The sequence below is a fragment of the Rutidosis leptorrhynchoides genome, chromosome 6, assembly GCF_046630445.1.
Source record: "Rutidosis leptorrhynchoides isolate AG116_Rl617_1_P2 chromosome 6, CSIRO_AGI_Rlap_v1, whole genome shotgun sequence".
NCBI classification, from domain to species: domain Eukaryota; kingdom Viridiplantae; phylum Streptophyta; class Magnoliopsida; order Asterales; family Asteraceae; genus Rutidosis; species Rutidosis leptorrhynchoides.
Genome location: NC_092338.1, coordinates 315,719,038 through 315,744,650, shown reverse-complemented (window position 1 = coordinate 315,744,650; position 25,613 = coordinate 315,719,038). Strand labels below are relative to the sequence as shown.

The window sequence follows — 25,613 nt, the reverse complement described above, 5'->3', positions numbered from 1 at the left end:
ATAATAATAATAATAAATTTATTCTTTCTAAAATTAATACTAATAAAGTATAAACAATAATAAATAATAAATAATAATAATAATGATAATGATAATGTAATGATAATAATAATAATAATATAAATAATAATTAATATAAATAAATAAATAATAAAGGGAATTGGAATATACTTTCTCAAGAAAAATAAAGCAAAATAACAAAGAAGAAACAGCAAAACAGAGGAAAAAGAAATGGCCACAAAACAGGGGATACACAATTTTATCCCTTTCCTTCTTTCTCTCCATCATCCATGGCTACTGCATTTTATCACTCTTCTTCAACCCCCCATCCACCCTTGTTATCTTCTTCAACCTTTTGCTCATTTACTTCCATTGTCATTAATCCCACACAATACATCCCAATTATAATAAACCCTTGTAAAAAAACTCTTTTATGTGCTGCTTCTTTTTACTCAAAATTCCATTCAGTTCCTTCACAAAAACTAAATTTTGATCCCATTTTATTATACACGGATAGTGGGTTTAAACCCCCTTTGGATACTCAAACTTTTCTTGCTACAATTAGTGTTTTGGTTGCAATTTCTCTCTCACTGTTTCTTGGTCTCAAGGTTTGACCTTTTTAATAATATTTTTAGTTAATGTATGTACAATTTACTCATATATGTTGTTTTTTGATTAATTGGAAGTATAATTTCTTTGCCCTTTGACCTTTTTAGATAAAAAAGGTGATTAATTTATGTTGATTTTGTATGTTGATAGTAGAATGTTAGAAGTCAAAAGTCAAAGTCAAAGTCAAAGTCAAAAGTCAAAATGCAGTTCTGTTTGAGATTTTAGAGATGTGATATTTATTTTGTTGGCTATGGTGAATGATATTTAATTGGTTTTCTTGTAGGGAGATCCAGTTCCTTGTGAGAAATGTGCTGGCAATGGTATTTTTTTTCTTCTTCTGAATTTATTGTGTAATAATCTTGTTACATTAGCATGCTTTTATTTTTTCTTGATGTCATTTATCTAAACACCAGTTTTTACATTATAGATACACATTGATTTTTCAGCTGTAAATGAAAAAATGTGAATTTTTAGGAAAAGCAAGAAAAAGTGTATATGAAAATCTGTGTTTTGACAATCTGGTATGATGAATAGGTGGCACAAAATGTGTTTTCTGTAGTGACGGTAAGATGAAAATGGAAACCGGCTCGGTAGAGTGTAAAGTATGCAAGGGTGCAGGTAACAAAGATACCTTTTAGTCTCTAATCTGATTTAGTTTCGATTAGGGACACTTGTTTTGCACTCCGTATGTTATTATTCATGTCGTTTATCATTCACAATTTGTTGCTGATGTAAATATTCATATATATGGAACCCACCTATCTTTCACTTATGAGTTTTGATATTTACTTGTGCTTTTGTAGGATTGATACTCTGCAAGAAGTGTGCAGGTTCAGGATACTCAAAACGCTTATGAGTTGGCTTTGGATTACATATTTTTCACGCATAGACACTGTATCAATTCTGTAAGAAGGGCTCATTCTTTTCTCTTATTACATATTTTGTTTAGCCTATTACAATACAAAATATGTATGTTTTAAGTTACACCTTGTATAACTCATGTAATTATATAAATGATTCTGAGGGCTGTTAGCAATCCTTCTAGTGTGAGTTTTTGTACCTACGATTCTATGAACATATACTAAACACATACCCTTGTGACCCTATAATGATGGTAGAAAACATATTATGCTTAAGTTACTTTAGAGAAAAATGAGATATTCCAGAATAAGTTATATAACTTTGTTTACTGAATACATAAGGAAATTGATGCAGGAAATATAACTTCTTTTATTCCATATTCATATTCGTACATAATTCAAAACTTGAAACTAGGAATCGGTGCAAACTCTTTTAACACAAAGCTTCTTTATTTAGCTATGGTATATACACAAATCCTGTATAATCACACATAAAGGCTCAAATTAGGCAACCTTGGAGATGGTATAGCAATGAGTGGTTTTAGTTTCTTTAGCGTAATTCCAAATTTTTCACTGACGTCATGCTTTTCACCATTTGGTAAGCTCCAATCGAACGAGTGAAAAAACGAAGCTAAAATATACTTTTGCATAATCTCGGCTACAGGTAAACCCGGACACAATCGTCTCCCTGATCCAAACGGGAAAAAATTTAAATTGTTTCCACTGTTATCCCATTTATTAGCGTCCTCATAACTCAAAAACCTCTCGGGATTAAACTCTTGAGGATTATCCCAATATCGTGGGTCCCGCTGGATTGACCAAACGTTTAGAAATACGTTACAACCCTTTGGGATCATGTATCCGCCTACTATGCAAGTCTTGCTTGGTGACCGTGGTATTAGTAATGGGGCAACGGGGTGTAAACGGGATGTCTCCTTAATCGTTGCGTCTAGGTATTTTAGTTTTGCGAGATGAAATTCCTCGACGATGTTGTTTATTCCTACAATTTCTGATAATTCTTCTTGAACCCTTTTCATTACGTTGTGATTTTTTAAGATCTCGGTCATTGTCCATTCGATCATTGTTGTCGTTGTCTCTGTTCCCGCTACCATAATGTCCTGATACAACATAACATAACCATATTTTTTACTATAGCAGTCAAATTATATAAACTGCTTTTAATCAGTAAAAATTAGAAAGATTCAAGGTCGGAAAAGTCGCGAGATAGTGTCGGGTCGTTACTATGAAACGACGAGTCTGGGACTAGTAGGACGTTGACTAACATTGACTTTGTGTAATATATGTTACATATAAATATATCAAACATAAATATCTCAAACGTAAACATTTCAAACATATGTATAGGGCACAAAATCCGAGTATAAAATATATTATAAAATTGACCTAAGTTTGACCAACCTTGTCTTTGACTAACTTTGACCTCTGTTTACCATTGACCGACTTATTAGATGTTTTAGTTACCAAACTGACTAGTCAGCCGAGATGGCCACCATTTACAACACTAGAAAGATTATTATTATTAATTATTATTATCTAGACTTGTTTAAGCTTTATAATAAGTATACTTACCATAAGAAGTGCTTTTATTTGAAAGAAGTTAAGGGATGTTGCATCCTTTTGGTCCTTGAGATCTAATAAGACCTGTAAGAAATCTTTCTTTACCTCATGCTTAACTCCATCCTCTGTTCTTCTTGAGTTATATTTAATTCGATCGTCGATAATGTTGTTTAAAAGTTCTTCCAACTTCTTAAGTTGTTTCTTCATCTCCCTCGCAACACCTTGTACATCAAACCATGCTAAACTAGGAAAAAAGTCAGACAAATTCGGTGTTCCAAGAAGCTCGACAATCTTCGAAGCCAACATCTGCAACTCAACTCCAAGTTGGGTACCATTTGCCCCATTATCGGACGAATAATTTTCCCAAACCATGTTCGTTATGACATTTGTCTCTGTAGAGAAAGCAATCTCACTTATGTTGACCGCGGTACCAATTTTACTATAAACATTCTTGATGGTTTTTCTAACTTCGTTTCTTCTAAAAGGACTACACGCGTCAAGATTCTTGTTACTTAAAACCTCGTGGACAAACATCTTACGAAGGTTACGCCAATGAGAACTGTTATTAGCCCATGCTATATCTTGCCCTCCGTATGTAATTATTGACGCCGCGATTGTTAAGTTGTGGTTAGCAAAGGTCTCATCTTGATCACGAACCACCACCTTTGCTAATTCGGGAGTGTTTATTATGACATGAAGTTTGGTTCCAACGTAGAACTTAAAGATGGGGCCGTATGTGCGAGCCATGTTGGTAAACTGTTTGTTTAACTCTGGACCGAGAAATGGAAGAAACCCGACAATTGGCAAGGAACGAGGACCTGGTGGCAGCGACGGTAGACCGTTTTTGAAGCTCAAATATTTGAACTTGTACCATAAAATAGCAAAGATTAGTACTGAAATGGTTACAAGTGACATAGTAAACTTATTGTTGTTGTTTCTCACTTCCCACCACCATGAAATAAGGTTGTTAAGTTGTGCCATTTTTGTAAATGAAAATTTGAGTATGAATTATGCAAATGGGTAGCAAAATTTATAGCCTAGGTAACTTGTTATAAGTATAATTTGAGTAAATGTTAAGCCATTAATCAAGAATCAAGATATTATAATTATTGATGATCTAATAAATCAAATTATGTATTTATAAATATCAGCAGGTGATCCGTTGGTGTCAAATTTGGATAATAACATTACGTATGTAAAAACTAAATTGGTAGGTGATCCATTATTGTCACAATATTATTATTAGGATATTAAACATGTGAACCATTACTTGTATGTTTCATTAAAAACTAATTAAATATATAAATATATAATAGAGTGCCCTGTTTTCTTCCTTTGAAGGTAAAGATGTACTGTATGATTTTGCAATTTTGGTGATGTACCAAAACTATAAATATAAATAAACATTGATTTCAATTCTAAATGACAGTTTCATATTCATATGGTTATAGGCTTACAAAACACCAGAGTTGAGTTGTTGTGTAAATAACACCGATTGATCGTGTCGATCAATGATTGATGGCCGCAAGATTTACATGTCGATAGATGATTGATAGCCATTGACAAAAAAGATAATGTCATTTACGTTTTCATGCAACTCCATAATTTGTAAATTGTGAGAATCTGGAATTATAACCTCTGGTCAATGGTTTTAAATTATTGTATATATATTGATAAATCTCATGCAAAATGAATGAACATGTTTTAGCATAAGTATGTGGTCAAAAATCAAAATCTTGAGCTGAAGAAACTGTCGTTACATCGAGGGCTCAAAAAAGTTCAATTGAATAGGTTGCTGTTAGGTCTGGGCCTCTGGCAGCCCAGATCACTTGTTATAAATACTGAGCCTATGCCCAGAATAATTCACACACAATGGTAACACAATTCATTATTAATAATTAACTAGTCCGGATCAGCCCACACGATGCGGTGGGGGATTTCAGCCTGCATATTCGTATTTCACGTAGCGTTGTGTATGTACAGAGGGAGAAATGTCCCATGTGTTAAGAACCGTTTAAATGTCGGTGTGATTAGCGTTTTTAAAATGTGTCTGTTTCGAACGTAATTAGTGTCATTTTGTTTGTATAATTATTCTGAGTTTAATGGTGTTGTCGGTGGACAATAACGGCCGGCGAACAAAAAGGTACGGCCGGTTAGAAATCGTGGTGGATGTTGTGGGGTATTTGTGAATTTAATATTAAAGTTACGCTTTATACCCCTAAAATTTATAGTTTGAGTCCCTGCAGAATTTAGTAACTGAAGATAGTTGAGGGGTTGCAAGTGAAATTTTGTAGTGTGAATGAGAGGGATGGAACGACAGTTGTTTGAGGGGTTTATACCCCTAAAATAATATTAGTGATAAGTCTGTAATATTAAAGTTACGCTTTATACCCCTAAAATTTATGGTTTGAGTCCCTGCAGAATTTAGTAACTGAAGATAGTTGAGGGGTTGCAAGTGAAATTTTGTAGTGTGAATGGGAGGGATGGAACGACAGTTAACGACAGTTGTTTGAGGGGGAATGACATAAAAGTTCATTCTGTTTAGTATGTAGGGATAATAATAATAATAATAATAATAATTTAATAATCAATTTATTTGCCAAATTAATAAACACTAACTAGAGTAAGTTAACGGGCCAATTCCCGTTCACCACGTCACCCAGAATCACTGTTTAAAGTTCAAACCGACTTCGAAAACGGGTCGTCCCGACCCGCTAACACTGTAGTACTGTAGCTTAACAATATTATTATCAGAACCTTAACAAAAGTAGTGTCAAAATAATCAAACCTTAACAATATTATTATCAGAATCAATTCGAGAACACAATATTCAGAGATGAAACAACCATTAAAATTACACAATCTCTCTAACTAAAAACGGAAAAATAAGAACGGATGCCCGTGATCACCATAACAATAGTCAAGATTACAGGGTGATAACCTTGATCAATCAACCGAATATATAAATTAAAAGTTCCGTTCAAAAAAAATATGTATCAAAATTGAAGAGAGAAAAATAATGGATCGATAGATGGATGAATTAAATGAAGAAGCAGGAACAAACGAGTTATATGAAACCCTAGAACAACAACCAAAGAAATGACATTTTGCACCCTTGAACTTCATGTATTCCAACTTTAGCCACATAAACTTTAACATAACAGCAACACTTTAAAAGAAGTTCTAAACTTTACACTTTGACCACCAATAGTTTCTATAATTCAAAAAGTGTGTGAATACAAAAAAACAAAGATGTTTAGAACTAGATTGCATATTCTTTTAAAATTCCCTCAAACTAAGTTCTAAACATGTCCAATAACTTTAACATGTCACAAAGATAAATGTGGTGAGAAACACACAATCCTTTTGTAAAAATATCAGCAATTTGATTTTCAGAATCAATTCACACTGATTTAATGATACCGGTAATAATCTTTTCTCTAACAAAGTATAAGTCAATCTCAAAATGCTTCGACCTTTCATGAAAAACAGGATTATGAGCTAAAAGAATGGAAAATCTATTATCACAATATGGATTAACATGAAGTAAATTCTTTATGTTTAAATCACTTAAAAATTTTAAAATCCATATAATCTCACTTGTAACAGAAGCCATGGCTCCGTGTTCTGATTCTGGATACAGTAGCTTGTTTTTTTACTTCTCCAAGAAATAAGAGATTCACACAAGAAAATAGCATAACCTGTAACAGACTTTCTAGAGGTAAGACACTTACCCCAATCAACATTAGAATAAGCAGAAAGAGAAGAAGAATCAGACTTACTAACAGAAACACCTTTACCACGAGAGCTTTTGAGATACATGAGAATTCTCATTGCAAATCTAAGATGAGAATGTAAAGGACAATGCATAAATTGACTCAAAAACTGAACATAGAAGGAAATATCAGGTCTGGTCATAGTAAGATAAATAAGTTTACCAATTAATTTTGATAATTAGTAATGTTTTCAAGAACAGGATCATCATTAGTAGCCACAAAAGAGATAGAAAGGTTACACTCCAAAGGGGTGCATACATGTTTACTACCGGTTAAACCAAACTCATCAAGTAACTCAAGACAATATTTTCTTTGGCTCAAATAAATACCATTATCGATTTAATTCACCAAGATTTTTTATTAGAAACTCAGACTTTAAAAAACACTTAAAATTGTTGATTTTATTTTCATCATTTCCAGTAATAATTATATCATCAACATAAATCAACAATGCAAGCAAAACATTACCAGAATGTTAATAAATAGAGAATAATCACTAAGACTTTGCACAAAACCATTTTCTTTAAGAGCTAAATCTAACTTTTCATTCCATTTTCTAGGAGCCTGTTTTAAACCATATAAAGATTTGACTAACTTACATACTTTATTTTCATCATTAGGAAAATATTCATGACGAAATTGCAAATAAACATCTTCAGTCAAGTCACCATAGGGTATTATTAACATCAAATTGATACAGTTTCCAATCTTTTAGAATATCAACAGTAAGTAAACATCTAACAGCTATCATTTTAATGACATGAGAAAAAGTCTCATCATAATCTATAGCTTCCATTTGACTATACCTCTTAGCAACTAACATAGCTTTATGTAACAACCCAAACCAACCCACGACTAAACCACGTGAAAATATGGAGTAAAAAAAAAAATTTCCTGTTGCTGCAACTCGCGCGCCGCGCCCCCTTCCTGGCGCGCCGCGCCAAAACGGGCTGTCCCCGGGACTTTTTAATGCGAAAATGTTTGACTAGTTCCCGACATATTTAGGCAAAACGCTTTTAACCACATGTTCAATATATGAAAACTAACACGAATCAAACATAAAATGATGTTTTACAAACCCGGGCCCACATACGCCCAAATTACCCTTTGAGTACAAAAATACAAGTTCGACCACAAAAGTTTACGTTCCAACAAAAACTACGAGCATGATGTTGGGGATAAACTACCCAAATCCTAGGTCGAATCCAAAAGTAAGCCAATCAAGCATCAAAAGGGATAATCATCTAATCCCGAGCATACCCTTGCCACGTCCGCCTTCGAACCTAAAAATGTAAACAACGAGAGGGTAAGCTAATGCTTAGTGAATGCAATACTTATACATATACATATGTAATTTACCTACACGCATCCACTTACAAACCATATATACAATGATAAACGAGCTAGCATCAACAAACACACGACTAGCAATAACGTTAGTATAATAATCAACACAATAATATACTAAACATAAAAGGCATAAACACGCTAACCGTTCACCGCTTGCTACTACCGACTTGTAGCCGACCAAGTTCATCGAGTCTCACTCGTATCATGTCACCGACTTGTGACTCGTCATATTGTGTCACCGACTTGTGAATCACCATGTAGCATCACCGACTTGTGAAGCCCCACCTAGTGTCACCGACTTGTGAACACTAAGTAATGTCACCGACTTGTGACTCATCATAAGGCGTCACCGACTTGTGAACGCCGTGTGGCATCACCGACTTGTGAAGTACCACCAGGTGTCACCGACCTGTGAACACTATAGGGTGTCACCGACTTGTGCACCACCCGCCATTACATATGAGGCCACCGACTTGTGAACCTCCAAGAGGTGTCACCGACTTGTGAAGCACCACTAAGTGCCACCGACTTGTGAGCACTATGAAGTGTCACCGACTTGTGAATCACTTCCCCGACCTAAGGCATCACCGACTTGTGATCCACCACAAAGTGTCACCGACTTGTGAACACTAATAGGTATTACCGACTTGTAATCACCTAACGAACATCTAATAAGGGTCACCGCCTTGTGAACCACCATGAGGTGTCACCGACTTGTGAGGCACCTAGCGAGATACTACCGACCCGTAGTTCTCTTCACCCAAATCCCAAATAAGTCACCAACTTGTGACATAACATCCAATACTCACGAAGTGGCGCCAAAGGCCCACATCGCGTACGAGTAAATAAACCACATACATACATGTATAAATATTCCACTCACCTTGAACACTTGAAGAACGTATCCGCGATCTTACTTCTTCCACCGACTTCACGCAAATCACCTACGCAAAGTATCAATGCAAATAAGCTACACAAAATGCTTATTCGACTCGAACAACACTTATGTTCTTCTAGAACATCCTATTGACCAACTTTGACCAAAGACCATTTTTCGCTCGAAAACCTTCATAATCACAAATGACTTGTGATTATGCCTCAACAACATCATTTAAACATGGTTTGGTCATTCGATCACTCATTTAAACACACGACCCGCCCATTTGGTCCTAAAGTGTGTTTTACACCCTAATATGCATAAAACGATACTCACAAGTCCAAAACTTATGAAATCACATCCCGCGCTCCCGAAATAGCTAATCTTAACTCTTTTAGCCCTTAAACGCCATTTATAGGGTCGTTTACTCAAAAACCCATTTTGACCTAAAACTAGTCAAAACACCAAATTGTAAGTTTACACCTCTAATCACCAACAATCCAAGTAGCTAGTGATTTCATCAACTAATTTAGTTTTACAAACCCACCAACAATGGTTACTAACACCACTTACTAATTCAATCATCCAATTATCAACTAGTGGGTTTACTCAAGAACACCCTAATCAAAACCCCAATTATAAACACTAATCATAATATGAAAACTTGGAGTTAGGACTTACCAAAACAACCAAAATGTGGCTAAGAACGATGTGCACAACTTTAACACTTGGACTTTAAATCGATTCGTGCTCCTTCTTCTTCAAATTGCCTAATCTCTCACTAGAAATCTCTCCCTCTCTAAGAATGAAATGAGAGTGTTTATGGACTTGAAATATGATCCAAAACTAGATCCAAAACTGATCTAAAAGCCACAAATCCGTCCACAAGTGAAAGGACCATAATACCCTTCATTTAGGCACTTAAAATGCTGAAAAAAACGCATCAGACCCATTCGGCGCGCCGCGCCAAAAGGTCGCGCGCCGCTCCACACTGCAGGTCAGATTCCAGAAACTTGTTTTGGCCATAACTTTTTGACCGTAGCTCCGTTTTCGATGAACCAAATATCGTTGGAAACGTAATAAGATTTCCTTTCCAATGGTAAGGCTTTGAAACATCAACTCAAACTTTATTTGGAGTTGAAAAGATACGCACACCCCTTGTACCTCCAGCAACGTCCAGTTTTCTTCCACATTCGAGCAAGCAGCACGTACATGCTTCGTACACTTCATATACGCATCGTACACCATAAATACAACATGTACAATAAATATTTGGGTCTTACAACTCTCCCCCACTTAAACTCGATCACGCCCTCGTGATCTTCGTAATTTAACCATTCAGACATACACTTCGCGGTCCTTCGACTCGCTCACAAACTCGAAACCTTTCGAACGTTTCCAAAATTCTCATATTTTTTCATAACTCCTTTGGCAACTTCTCTCCATAAATTGCCATTTTGATTAAGATCACCGCTAACGACCCATCAATACCACGATTTCGAGCGCTACACCTCGCTCACCACCTTCTTAAACAAGAAGAAATTCAACAAGTCGCCTCTTTACTAGAGTTCACCACATTCTTACCTCGAGTAGCAACTTAATCTTATCCAAAAAGGCGCTTTAATCCGAACCGAACTCTACATTGAACCGACCAATCCTAGGTCTCGACACCAAATTCCGAATTTAACACGAACACCATTCGGAATTTTCGTCCACAAACACTTTCGTGCGGGAGTGAAACTCCCCCACTTGGTACCTTGTTCCATAAACTCATCAATCAATGACCCAAAGTCAACTCGACTTGTACATTGTACATCAATTAACGCTACCCGCAAGGTAGTCTTTACGAAACATCGGGTTAACTCGACCCCGTTACCGTAAACTCTTCCGGATAAAACACGATGTTCCTTCATCACCTCACACGAAGGAATTTCCCACATAGCACACAAGCCTCACTAACATCAAGGTCAACTATCACGTCAACCCCTTGTCACAACGTCATGTAATTGGAAGCAATGTAAATAATCTCTTACCACGTCATGGTTACGCCCGACTCGGCTGAGCTTCCAATAACAGCAACTAATCCCGATGTTGATAAGTCAACATCCTAAACCAATCCGACCAAGTCAACACTTAGTATCTAGTGACCACCCGACTCGGTTAAGTCAAATACTCCCGGTCAACTCTCAACTTAGTCAACCCTCTAACACTTGTTGATTAACCCGGCTTGGTTAAGTCAACTCTCTTGGTCAATCCTTTATAAAATTTAACTAACCCGACCCGGTTAGTCAAATACGCTCGGTCAATCCGCCTCGATCAAAATTTACCACCAAATCAATTAACCCGACTCGGTCAACTCGTACACATTAGGTCAACCCGACTTGGTCAACACTCTCCTAACAACAAATGTTTAACCCGACTCGGTTAAGTCAAATCCACTAGGTCAACCCGACTTGGTCAAACCTCTAACAACAATTGACTAACCCGACTTAGTTAAGTCAAATACACTAGGCCAACCCGACTTGGTCAAACCTCTAACAACAATTGACTAACCCGACTTGGTTAAGTCAAATACACTAGGTCAACCCGACTCGGTCAACACCTAACATCCAATTAATTAACCCGACATGGCTAATCGAAACGCAAGGACTAACCCGGCTTAGCTAGTCACTACAACACATGGGTAAACCAACCCAAACACAAGGTCACGCATACAACAAAATAAGGTAGGTACCAAAATCAAATAATACCTTACATACACGTCGCGAGAGTCATCACTTCAACTCGGGACACTCCGACCTCCGGTGTCCCTCTTTCCGGCACTTAAAACATGTGACCTTCCCCGACGGACAATCACGAGACTTATGCCCCGTTTGCCCACAATTATAACACGCGAACTTAGAACCACCCGCGTCATTCACCTTTACGCTTCCGACGCCTTCGGTAGCGCTTTTACTTTTCTTGTTCGAAAACATCGTAGTCTCGAACTTCCGCTTACTAGTATCGGAAACACTTTTCCTTAGAACAAGCGTCTCAAAACCTTTCGCCATGTCAAACAACTCGTCAAAATTTTTCACCACGTTCACGCTAATCTTCTCTTGGTAACCATCGTTCAAGATTCGATAGAAATCCTCTTTCAACATCTTATCGTTACCGACATACTCCGGGCAAAATTGGGTCTTTGATAAGAAAACGGATTTGAGAGTGTTTAAATCCATTGACCCTTGCTTCAAAGCACGCAACTCGTCCTTAAGCCTAGAAAGATCGGCCGAAGTTCGATACTCATTGAAAAATTCTGCCTTAAACTCGTCCCATGTAAAGTCCATACATTGTTCCTCACCATAAAGTTGGATTTTCGCGTCCCACCACAACTTGGCGTCGCCCCTCAACATACTACTACCATACCTCGTCTTCTTATCGAGAGGGCACTCACTAGTACGAAAAGCCCCCTCCATATCGGAGATCCATCGAGCACTCTTAAGCGGATCCCGCTCTCCCTCGAAAGTGGGAGGTTGAGCATCCTTGAAGTTCTTATAGTAAAAGTCCCGCCTTTTCACATTATCTTCTTGAAGAGCAATCTTAACTTGTTCCTTGACCATATCGACTAATTCCTCTTTAATCGAGTCCCGGAACATCCCTCTAACGTCCTCTAGAAGAGCCGCTCGTTGACTTTGTATAATGGCCTCGACTTTGGCCGTGAACTCGGAGTCATCGCTTTGATCTTCGTTATCATGTCCGTTCCTTGTCCTCATTCTAAGAAATGAATTCGATTAGGAACGCAACACAAATAAGTCACATACACCGCCATGAACAATAATCACATTCATATAAGTATGACAACGTTCGCGCATCCCATCTAGTCCAATAATTGTTGTACATCACTTGCATGACTTGGCTTGCAACCGTAATAATGTTCGCGACGCATTATTACGCTCACACGCCATGCCGAGCTCATGAATACAACAACCATCTCGCTAGATATTCAACGCAAAACAACACGGTTAGTAGCAACATAGACAACACGTAGTTAAAGCACCTATTCTCAAAGGCACAAACTAGAAACCCGAACCGACCCGCAATCCTACAAGTCCCGCATAATAGCACACACAAAAGTCTAAGTCTAGGCGCCTATCTCAAGTCACCTAAATCCCTTAGACCATGCTCTGATACCACTTGTAACAACCCAAACCAACCCACGACTAAACCACGTGAAAATACGGAGTAAAAAAAAAATTTCCTGTTGCTGCAACTCGCGCGCCGCGCCCCCTTCCTGGCGCGCCGCGCCAAAACGGGCTGTCCCCGGGACTTTTTAATGCGAAAATGTTTGACTAGTTCCCGACATATTTAGGCAAAACGCTTTTAACCACATGTTCAATATATGAAAACTAACACGAATCAAACATAAAATGATGTTTTACAAACCCGGGCCCACATACGCCCAAATTACCCTTTGAGTACAAAAATACAAGTTCGACCACAAAAGTTTACGTTCCAACAAAAACTACGAGCATGATGTTGGGGATAAACTACCCAAATCCTAGGTCGAATCCAAAAGTAAGCCAATCAAGCATCAAAAGGGATAATCATCTAATCCCGAGCATACCCTTGCCACGTCCGCCTTCGAACCTAAAAATGTAAACAACGAGAGGGTAAGCTAATGCTTAGTGAATGCAATACTTATACATATACATATGTAATTTACCTACACGCATCCACTTACAAACCATATATACAATGATAAACGAGCTAGCATCAACAAACACACGACTAGCAATAACGTTAGTATAATAATCAACACAATAATATACTAAACATAAAAGGCATAAACACGCTAACCGTTCACCGCTTGCTACTACCGACTTGTAGCCGACCAAGTTCATCGAGTCTCACTCGTATTATGTCACCGACTTGTGACTCGTCATATGGTGTCACCGACTTGTGAATCACCTTGTAGCATCACCGACTTGTGAAGCCCCACCTAGTGTCACCGACTTGTGAACACTAAGTAATGTCACCGACTTGTGACTCATCATAAGGCGTCACCGACTTGTGAACGCCGTGTGGCATCACCGACTTGTGAAGTACCACCAAGTGTCACCGACTTGTGAACACTATAGGGTGTCACCGACTTGTGCACCACCCGCCATTACATATGAGGCCACCGACTTGTGAACCTCCAAGAGGTGTCACCGACTTGTGAAGCACCACTAAGTGCCACCGACTTGTGAGCACTATGAAGTGTCACCGACTTGTGAATCACTTCCCCGACCTAAGGCATCACCGACTTGTGATCCACCACAAAGTGTCACCGACTTGTGAACACTAATAGGTATTACCGACTTGTAATCACCTAACGAACATCTAATAAGGGTCACCGCCTTGTGAACCACCATGAGGTGTCACCGACTTGTGAGGCACCTAGCGAGATACTACCGACCCGTAGTTCTCTTCACCCAAATCCCAAATAAGTCACCAACTTGTGACATAACATCCAATACTCACGAAGTGGCGCCAAAGGCCCACATCGCGTACGAGTAAATAAACCACATACATACATGTATAAATATTCCACTCACCTTGAACACTTGAAGAACGTATCCGCGATCTTACTTCTTCCACCGACTTCACGCAAATCACCTACGCAAAGTATCAATGCAAATAAGCTACACAAAATGCTTATTCGACTCGAACAACACTTATGTTCTTCTAGAACATCCTATTGACCAACTTTGACCAAAGACCATTTTTCGCTCGAAAACCTTCATAATCACAAATGACTTGTGATTATGCCTCAACAACATCATTTAAACATGGTTTGGTCATTCGATCACTCATTTAAACACACGACCCGCCCATTTGGTCCTAAAGTGTGTTTTACACCCTAATATGCATAAAACGATACTCACAAGTCCAAAACTTATGAAATCACATCCCGCGCTCCCGAAATAGCTAATCTTAACTCTTTTAGCCCTTAAACGCCATTTATAGGGTCGTTTACTCAAAAACCCATTTTGACCTAAAACTAGTCAAAACACCAAATTGTAAGTTTACACCTCTAATCACCAACAATCCAAGTAGCTAGTGATTTCATCAACTAATTCAGTTTTACAAACCCACCAACAATGGTTACTAACACCACTTACTAATTCAATCATCCAATTATCAACTAGTGGGTTTACTCAAGAACACCCTAATCAAAACCCCAATTATAAACACTAATCATAATATGAAAACTTGGAGTTAGGACTTACCAAAACAACCAAAATGTGGCTAAGAACGATGTGCACAACTTTAACACTTGGACTTTAAATCGATTCGTGCTCCTTCTTCTTCAAATTGCCTAATCTCTCACTAGAAATCTCTCCCTCTCTAAGAATGAAATGAGAGTGTTTATGGACTTGAAATATGATCCAAAACTAGATCCAAAACTGATCTAAAAGCCACAAATCCGTCCACAAGTGAAAGGACCATAATACCCTTCATTTAGGCACTTAAAATGCTGAAAAAAACGCATCAGACCCATTCGGCGCGCCGCGCCAAAAGGTCGCGCGCCGCTCCACACTGCAGGTCAGATTCCAGAAACTTGTTTTGGCCATAATTTTTTGACCGTAGCTCCGTTTTCGATGAACCAAATATCGTTGGAAACGTAATAAGATTTCCTTTCCAATGGTAAGGCTTTGAAACATCAACTCAAACTTTATTTGGAGTTGAAAAGATACGCACACCCCTTGTACCTCCAGCAACGTCCAGTTTTCTTCGACATTCGAGCAAGCAGCACGTACATGCTTCGTACACTTCATATACGCATCGTACACCATAAATACAACATGTACAATAAATATTTGGGTCTTACAACTCTCCCCCACTTAAACTCGATCACGCCCTCGTGATCTTCGTAATTTAACCATTCAGACATACACTTCGCGGTCCTTCGACTCGCTCACAAACTCGAAACCTTTCGAACGTTTCCAAAATTCTCATATTTTTTCATAACTCCTTTGGCAACTTCTCTCCATAAATTGCCATTTTGATTAAGATCACCGCTAACGACCCATCAATACCACGATTTCGAGCGCTACACCTCGCTCACCACCTTCTTAAACAAGAAGAAATTCAACAAGTCGCCTCTTTACTAGAGTTCACCACATTCTTACCTCGAGTAGCAACTTAATATTATCCAAAAAGGCGCTTTAATCCGAACCGAACTCTACATTGAACCGACCAATCCTAGGTCTCGACACCAAATTCTGAATTTAACACGAACACCATTCGGAATTTTCGTCCACAAACACTTTCGTGCGGGAGTGAAACTCCCCCACTTGGTACCTTGTTCCATAAACTCATCAATCAATGACCCAAAGTCAACTCGACTTGTACATTGTACATCAATTAACGCTACCCGCAAGGTAGTCTTTACGAAACATCGGGTTAACTCGACCCCGTTACCGTAAACTCTTCTGGATAAAACACGATGTTCCTTCATCACCTCACACGAAGGAATTTCCCACATAGCACACAAGCCTCACTAACATCAAGGTCAACTATCACGTCAACCCCTTGTCACAACGTCATGTAATTGGAAGCAATGTAAATAATCTCTTACCACGTCATGGTTACGCCCGACTCGGCTGAGCTTCCAATAACAGCAACTAATCCCGATGTTGATAAGTCAACATCCTAAACCAATCCGACCAAGTCAACACTTAGTATCTAGTGACCACCCGACTCGGTTAAGTCAAATACTCCCGGTCAACTCTCAACTTAGTCAACCCTCTAACACTTGTTGATTAACCCGGCTTGGTTAAGTCAACTCTCTTGGTCAATCCTTTATAAAATTTAACTAACCCGACCCGGTTAGTCAAATATGCTCGGTCAATCCGCCTCGATCAAAATTTACCACCAAATCAATTAACCCGACTCGGTCAACTCGTACACATTTTTTAACAGACGAATATCCAATAAGAACACATTTTTTAGACTTAGAAGAAAATTTATCAGAATTGTTTAAAATTGTTGCAAATACTAGACTACCAAAATACCTTAAGTGGCAGAGAGAAGATTCAAAGCCATAAATCATTTCAAAAGGAGACTTTCCATCCAACACCTTTGAAGGAGTCCTGTTAATAAGATAGGTATCAGTCAGAATGCAATCACTCCATAGATACAAAGAAATCCCTCCATGAAACATAAAAGACTTGACAACATTAAACATGTGTCTATGTTTTCTTTCAACAATACCATTCTGTTGAGAAGTATATGCAATAGAAGTTTGATGAATAATACCTTTTTTATATCAAGAAATACTTTCAATAACAAATTCAGTTCCATTATGATATCTAATAATTTTAATCCTTTTATCAAATTGAGTATGAATAAGATTAACAAAATTAACAAGGTTATCAAAAACATCATCTTTAGATTATAGCATATACACCCAACCAGCTCTAATACAATCATCTATAATAGTGAGGAACAACTTAAACCCTTCTCTACTAGCAACCCTATAGGGTCCTCCTAAATTAATATGAACAGATCACCTAAAGACGTAGAAACATGATTACTTAAAGGAAAATGATCTCTGGAATGTTTAGCCTTCAAACAGACTTCACATGGCTCCTCAATGTGTTTGTTATCAAGCTTCAACTTATTCTTTAAAATATATAAAAAAGGTTTAGAAGGACGACCAAGTCTACTTTGCCAAAGCATAGTAGATTCATAAGAAATAGTAGAGAAATTACATTTAACAGAAGCAACTTGAGATTCATCAAACACATAGAGACCACCATTAATGCAGCCAATCCCTTGAATAACCTTTGTCACATAATCATGAATATAACATTTAAGTTTATCAAAGATAATAACCATTGATAACTCCTAAATTATACAGTTTTTTAGTAACATTTTGAGAAGTTATCTTAGTATTTTAAAGTCATTTTAACCCCAAAACACGTTAAAATGGGTAAAAATAAGAAAAAGGTATTTCTAATGATATTATCAAAGTTATGTATCAAACAGGATCAAAAACACAGGAATTTGCAGAAAGGCTAAGGAAGCCGCCGGCATGGGTTCCCTGAAGCCGCCGGCTTAAAGTTACATACGTCAGAATGTTCCAGATTCTCTGTGAAATTGAAAGAACTTGTTGATCAAGCAAAAAGGCAAGGAAGCCGCCGGCCTAATAAACACGGTTTCTCAACTTATCAACCAAGTTCAAGTAAAAATGGAAACAAAATCAGAAAGATTTGGCGGATCTTTGAAGTTGCCAGCCTTCCCTGAAGCCGCCGGCTTAGTGATGACGGTTAAAAGATTTGTGCTTGCGGATTAAGTTTAACTTGCGAAAGGAGTCACCGACCTAAGGCAAGCCACCGACTTCCCACTGAAGCCGCCGACTTGGCCACCGAATCTGAACATTATAAATAAAGGCCTCTAGTCTTAGTTTTCATAGGCAGTTTTCAGAATTCAATAATTCTGTTTAGTTTGTTTTTCCTTTTAGGGTTTTTTCTAAACCCTTAGGTTAGATTTATTCATTGTAAACAAGATTCATTTAAGTTTTTAATTCAAGTTTCTTACATCTACCTTTTAAAGGTATGATTCTATCCTTATTTTACTGTTTTATTTATTTTATTTACTGTAATTATTTCTGTTCGTCTTCTACTATGAACTAAACGTTCATAGTGGTTACGTGGATGAAAACTGAACTTCATCTGGAAATCAGATGAAGCCACCGGCCTCGCAACCCCAAGCCGTCGACTTGGATGGGAGGAAGCCGCCGACTTCAGTGCTTCATCCGTACAGTTTCTGGTTCTTTTCCAGATCTGTATGGTCGAGTTTCTGTAATAATATTTGAACTGTTTCGAATCTGTTTTGCTTAAATATACTTGTTTGCCATAATTAATGATTAAATAACATGATTTTAGGGTTGAATAGTGAAATGCCCCGTTCATATTAATTATAAACGTTTCATATTAATTGGTTTCTTTGCGAGGTTTTGACCTCTATATGAGACGTTTTTCAAATCTTGCATTCGTTTTTAAAAACAACCATAACCTTTATTATTGAATAAAGGTCTTAATGACATAATTTAGATTGTCTATCAAAGACAATCTCCTCAAATAAATAAGTTTTTACACAACCCATTACAATATGATCAAATATATTACAACAAATACTCCGAATGCAAGTTTAAACAATATAAACAATTATGCCGACTCTAAATCTTGACCTTGGGTTAGAATACGACAGCGGAAGCATTTTTAATATTCACCTGAGAATAAACATGCTTAAAACGTTAACAAAAAATGTTGGTGAGTCATAGGTTTAATTTCTATATAATAATTATAACATTTAATAAGCCACAAGATTTCATTTAATCGAATGTGCAGGATCATTACAACTGCAAAAATCATTCATACGATGAGTCGCCTGGTAACCGACCTTAACATAGAGCGCTTAAGATATCTGGCATCATACATTCCACTATTCAAATGTATGACAAGAACCCTTCGAAGTACTAAAGCATTTCCACTATTCGAAAATGGGGGTGGTTGGTGCCCGTAGATCTACCTTTAGGATTCACGTCAATTAGTGTTTTTCACTAATTCTTAGGTTACCAAGCATAACAATAATAAGTACAGATATCCGGTATAACAAAACAGTCATAGAATGTAGTTTCATGAACTTGTGCTTATTTTGTAAAACATTTATAAATTTGCATGTATTCTCATTCCAAAATAATTTAGATAGTAAAAATGGGACTATAACTCACTTTCACAGATTACTAATTCGTCGAGAATTAGACTTGGCCACGGATTGATTTATGAACCTATAACAATATATACATATATTAAAATATGATCGAAATATATTCACAATATTTTCTTTATTACGTGTTGATGATTTTAGTTGTCCAGTTAGCAGTCCAATGTTAGTAGTCCATAATTTGTCGTACATGAATAACTTAATATATATCTTGAATCAATCCACGACCCAGTGTATACATATCTCAGTATTGATCACAACTCAAACTATATATATATTTTGAAATCAACCTCAACCCTGTATAGCTAACTCCAACATTTGCATATAGAGTGTCTATGGTTGTTCCGCAATATATATATATATATATATATATATATATATATATATATATATATATATATATATATATATATATATATATATATATATATATATATATATATATATATATATATATATATATAGATGGGTCGACATGATAGGTCGAAACATTGTATACGTGTCTATGGTATCTCAAGATTACATAATATACAATATAAGTTGATTAAATTATGGTTGGAATAGATTTCTTACAAATTTTCACGTAGCTAAAATGAGTAGTTTTTACCAATTTTGTTTTACCCGTCATTTCTTCGTTTCAAATCCGTTTTGTGACAACCCGTAAATTTCTGGAAAAATTTAAACAAAAATCTTTATCTGATTTCATTTAACCTCGACTAATTCCGACGATTCACGAACAATTATTTGTAAATAATTACGCATTAATTTGATATATTAATATTATTATTATTAATATCCTTTTTAAACAAGATATCAATAATTAATATCTTTATTATCAGTATTGTTATTATGAATAAAAAAATATTGACAAATATTCTTGGAAAATTAGTAAATCAATTTGTTTATTTTAAAAAAAATATATAAAAAAATCCTTAAAATAAATGATTTTTTTAATAAAATAAATAAATAAATAAATTACTTTTTAATTAAAAATTATAATGGAAAACTACTTTTATTATTTTATTTTGTGCATTATCCCATGACCTAACATTTAATACTTTTGAATTTTAAAATCCTATTAAAAATTAAAATATTTCTTTTTCTTTTAATTATTTTATTCTTTTTACCTAATTTTTTCAAGTATAAATACCCCTCATTTCTCATTCAAACTCACACCAAAATTTCTCTCATTATCTCTTTGAAGAATTACTACTAGTAAGTATTCTTTTCTTACTTTTTACTTTTTACTTTTTACTATTTACTTCGGTTTATTTTTTTTATCGAAACATGTAAATAATGTTATAAATTATATGCAATTAAAATTAAAATTAAAATAAATAACATGTTATAATTAGTAATATATGTTACTAAAAATTATAAAATTATTTTTATGAATTAATATATAGGAGTTATAATTAAAATCGAATTAATGAATATATATGTATATACGCACCTAACGTGAAGGTTATAATTAAAGATAGCGTACAAAGACTACAAACATCACCGCTACTTGTGGCCTAGGGTGATCCTTGTTACCATTATGGGACGCTTGTGGATCTCGAATGCCAAGACTTAGATTCTGGTCAAGAGATCCTCGGCCGCTCGGTAACAATAGATCATTCGAGTGACTTGCATGTTAGCGACGAAGTTTGGACGAGATTGTACAACATCTTTGTTAAGAATTATAACCCGAACATTCTTAAACTAGAAGCTTACTATAAGTGGAAGTTTTTCATAAATAGTAGGTTTCCAAAAATAGAAACTTTTGAGAAATAGGAACTTTTCTCGAAAACCGTCACTGTCAATATAGTTGCTATATTAATAAACATACAAGTTTGACATTAACTAATCAAATGTTATACCTCAAGGTTGATATCCAGATCACTTACTTGCTTTACTTTCCTTCTTGCGTGGAATACTTCAACTGCTATTTAATGTGAGTTCATCTGCTCCCTTTTTATATATTTTTGGGCTGAGAATACATGCGCAACTTTTATAACTATTTTTATGAAATGAATACAAATACTAAAATTGATTTTTAGTGAGTTTTCATAGCTCCCTTTTTATCTATATTTTTGGGCTGGGAATACATGCGCAACTTTTATAACTGTTTTATACGTTAGACACAAGTACCAACTATTAAACTGTGATATGTTGGGCTATGACCAGCAAGTCCCCAACCAACAAGTATAAACGATAACTTATTACGGGGCAAACTTGAAAGTCTAGTCTAAATATCAGTACCAACTATTAAACTATGCTATACCCGGCTATGTCCGACTAAGTCCCTACAGTGATATTTTTAATTGCTGCGGCACTCTTAATTATTGGGGATAGGCCTATCGGGAGTAACGTCCCCAATACAGTTGACTAAGTCTTTGTATTACTTGATAATGAAATTAAAACGACAATGACAGAACAACTTGTCACGGGACGAACAACGTTTAGTCTAAATATCACGCACTGGCATAACTTTTTGATCCTGCGGGAGATCAACTTGACTAGATCTGAGTGATCTACTTATGAAAAACAAATCTTGTGGTCTAACACTATTACTGAAATCATTATTTATGACAAACCTATGAACTCACTCAACCTCGTGTTGACTTTTTAAGCATGTTTATTCTCAGGTACTTAAATATTACTTCCACTGTATATCTACTGCTTTGATGATGATTGCTTGCTATGCTTGGAGTCTTCATTACATATCATATCAATTAAAGACATATTTATCTTCCGCTGCAAAACTCAACAAAACGTCTCATGTAGAGTCGTTCTCGTTTATACAACTGTGATTTAATATAATTAGTGACGTCATTCTCCCAGGCCCTATCTGGAGGATGTGACAGATTGGTATCAGAGCAGGTTGTTATAGAGAACCAGGATTGCATTTTAAGTGTGCCTTATACAATTAGATACTTTAGCAATGTAGGACTACAACTATCCTTGACCATAGTGCCTTTAATTGTTGCCTTTAACTGTTAAATGCTATACTATACTTTAGAAACCTTACTTATCTTAGAATGCCGTGCCAATCTAAGAACTCTGATCATTCTCCTAAGTACTATCCAATTCCGCCACCATATTTAAATGCGACACCATGATTTCTGAAATTCTTGACATTCCTATGTCATCTATCATGGTTTTGTGTATTACATATGTATTACATGAAATATTATCCATGATTTTTGAAACTCCTATAATTGTTACTATTCATACTCAAATGTATATAACTCCCTGTTATATCACGTACCTATATGCCTTATACCTTTATGCATTGGTTTGCGAACCGGAAAATGTCATTGGGTTATCACAGTATACGAATTGAAAGTCTTTAATCGAAAGATTATTAGATTACATACTTATCATTTTATAATCTCGACACGTCATACTGCCATTATTGGAATATAGACAAATCATATCTTATCATATCTATCCCAATAGACCTTGTCTACCACTTTTCCTAAATTTCCTCCATAAATTACGGAAATCTTTTTGCTATAAATACGTATTCAAGGAGACGAATATATCATTCAGTATTCAATACCCATTTCATATCAAACCCTATTCCAAACACATAATATGAATTTCTCGAACTCCTCGAGCTCCAACGGCAGCGTAACCGGAACAAACGAACCAATCAGCCATCATCTTTTCTGGATGAATTGGGGATGGGTTCGTAGCCGACTCAATCAATGGAGGCAAGAAGAAGGTGATCCCTTCCACTAACCGAATTCACCTCTTGGTGAAGAACCTGAAGCACTTACCGGCGAACCAGTCCAAAACACCATTTTCTCTCTTCTTTCCAGGGTATCCCGTCATGAATATATAATATCGAAAATTTTAGATCTTATTCACCCCCTTGTTCCAACCGCCAATCATCCTGGAATAGTAGAAGAAGTCAATGAGCTTCGCGCTCGAGTGGTGGCTCTGGATAATATGGTGCGAATTTTACAAGCATCAGCAGCACCAGCAGCATAACCAACACCACCAGTACCATCAACACCACCAACAACAACATCCGCATCCCACGCCTCAACATTACACTCAGTACCTCAAACATCAACATCATATGCCCATAGATACCAAGGAATATTAGTAATAATGAGTTAAGATGTATTGACTCATTCTTCGTGAAGAATTATATATGTATACCTTATATATGTATGATTTGGAACAATAATAAATCTTGTCGTACTAAGCAATTACGTGTGAATCTCAACTAGTATGTACTACTTGGTTAATTCATATCACTAATATGCTATGATGTACACCCTTCGTTAATGACTTAACAATTGTTAATCACTGCTTCAACACAATAAACTCTATTTCATAATAAATCAAGTGTAACGATGAATGTATTGATTCATAACTTCATTAGCGAAATATTTCGCGACAATTATGAAATCTCTAAAGGTTTTGGAGATTATTTATTCTCGTTTCAACCGTAAATCAAATGAGTTTAATATTATATTAAATCCATGATTACATCTGAAGGAAAATATATATGTATGTATATTTTCATAAAGACTGTAATTAAAACTCTTTTGTACAAACTGTTAATTGTGAAAATATTTTAACGGGTAGGTAATACCCTAGAAATATTTATATCTCACATTAATATGTTACATTGTACATTCTTCAATTCTGATCCTCATAAATTGTATTCATTCATATTCTATGATGAATTATCATATCAAACCACCGAAATTATCATTCATTACTTTTGAAATCAACAACGCCTATTCGTTAACCATTAAATCCATTGACGATTACAATCAGCGTTTAATCATCTAAAAATAAAATTTCTTGAAACCATTGATAACCGAAGATTCAAATATGACTGCATTAAATGCAGAGGAAACAGCAAAATTGTAAAAGGTCTTAAGGGCCAAAAGTTTGATGATAAAGAATGGTATAAGCTCAGATTTGGAACTGGAAAATGGATTGAGCAAACTATGAAGGAGGCTGTGGACAAATCACAAAGATTAAATCTGCCTTCAAAGAATCCAAACGATTCAGTATCTGCTGAAGTCATCAACGAATACCTTGCCCCTGACTCTAAACCTTTACGGACAAATCTTCTTTATCATCCTTCGATCTTAGAAATTCTAAGATATCACCGTATCTTTCGTTATAAATATCCTCTATATTTCTGAAGATATCTTTATAACGATTCTTGTCCGCAATTAATTATCTCTTTGCGATATCTTTATCACATCATAAAGGAAACTATTTTAGTTTCTATATTCTGTAAAATTCAAGTTTAAATTATGAATGATTTGAAGTAGTGTTGGGAATTGAAGCATGAGTTAGTATAATATAATGACGTCAGGCCAACGTGATTATATTACAGTAAGTCATGCTAAATTTTTAATGGAAGATGATGATTCATAGACGTTATAATCATCATATGCCATGTTACACGACTCTTACATTCTATTTAACCTCTAAACATACCAAGAAAATATTTTTCTTGATGATTCGGTCTTTTCTGAATATTCTGGTAATTTGACAAATCAAATCGTGCTATTACCTTTCCTTTCTACTTTATATATTATGATCATTCGAAACTTCATACCTACGAATTCCGGACCATTACTTGCTTTACGAAAGCATGAAGCTTCGACATATAAGGGAAAATATAAAGCCCGATAACAACAGTGAAATTACAAACCGTGTATATCAATGCGTATAGCAATATAAAGACACGGGAGAACTAAAAACACAATAAATCCTAGATCATAATAGAAGTAAACAGACTCCTCTGGTGGGAGTTGGAAAAGAAGAAAGATTGTGGCGATAACC

General features: G+C 36.0%; 2 protein-coding genes across 3 annotated transcripts; one reads left to right on the top strand and one right to left on the bottom strand.

Annotated features, from left to right (window-relative positions):
* The first annotated feature begins 196 nt into the window (after positions 1-196).
* LOC139855888 (uncharacterized) lies at positions 197-1,649 on the top strand. 2 transcript variants are annotated; one of them, XM_071845130.1, is made up of 4 exons: positions 197-608; positions 893-929; positions 1,144-1,227; positions 1,413-1,649. In XM_071845130.1, the coding sequence occupies exons 1-4, from the start codon at positions 291-293 to the stop codon at positions 1,463-1,465; spliced, it is 492 nt and encodes a 163-aa protein (XP_071701231.1). In that variant the 5' UTR covers positions 197-290; the 3' UTR covers positions 1,466-1,649. The 2 variants fall into 2 exon arrangements, with proteins under 2 accessions (XP_071701231.1, XP_071701230.1); XM_071845129.1 differs by having other exon boundaries at positions 893-959.
* Positions 1,650-1,893: 244 nt separating this feature from the next.
* On the bottom strand, positions 1,894-4,028 carry LOC139855798 (cytochrome P450 76C1-like). The gene is made up of 2 exons (XM_071845042.1): positions 3,060-4,028; positions 1,894-2,587 (listed from the first exon to the last, which is right to left on the bottom strand). The coding sequence occupies exons 1-2, from the start codon at positions 4,026-4,028 to the stop codon at positions 1,955-1,957; spliced, it is 1,602 nt and encodes a 533-aa protein (XP_071701143.1). The 3' UTR covers positions 1,894-1,954.
* Between the last annotated feature and the right edge of the window lie 21,585 nt (positions 4,029-25,613).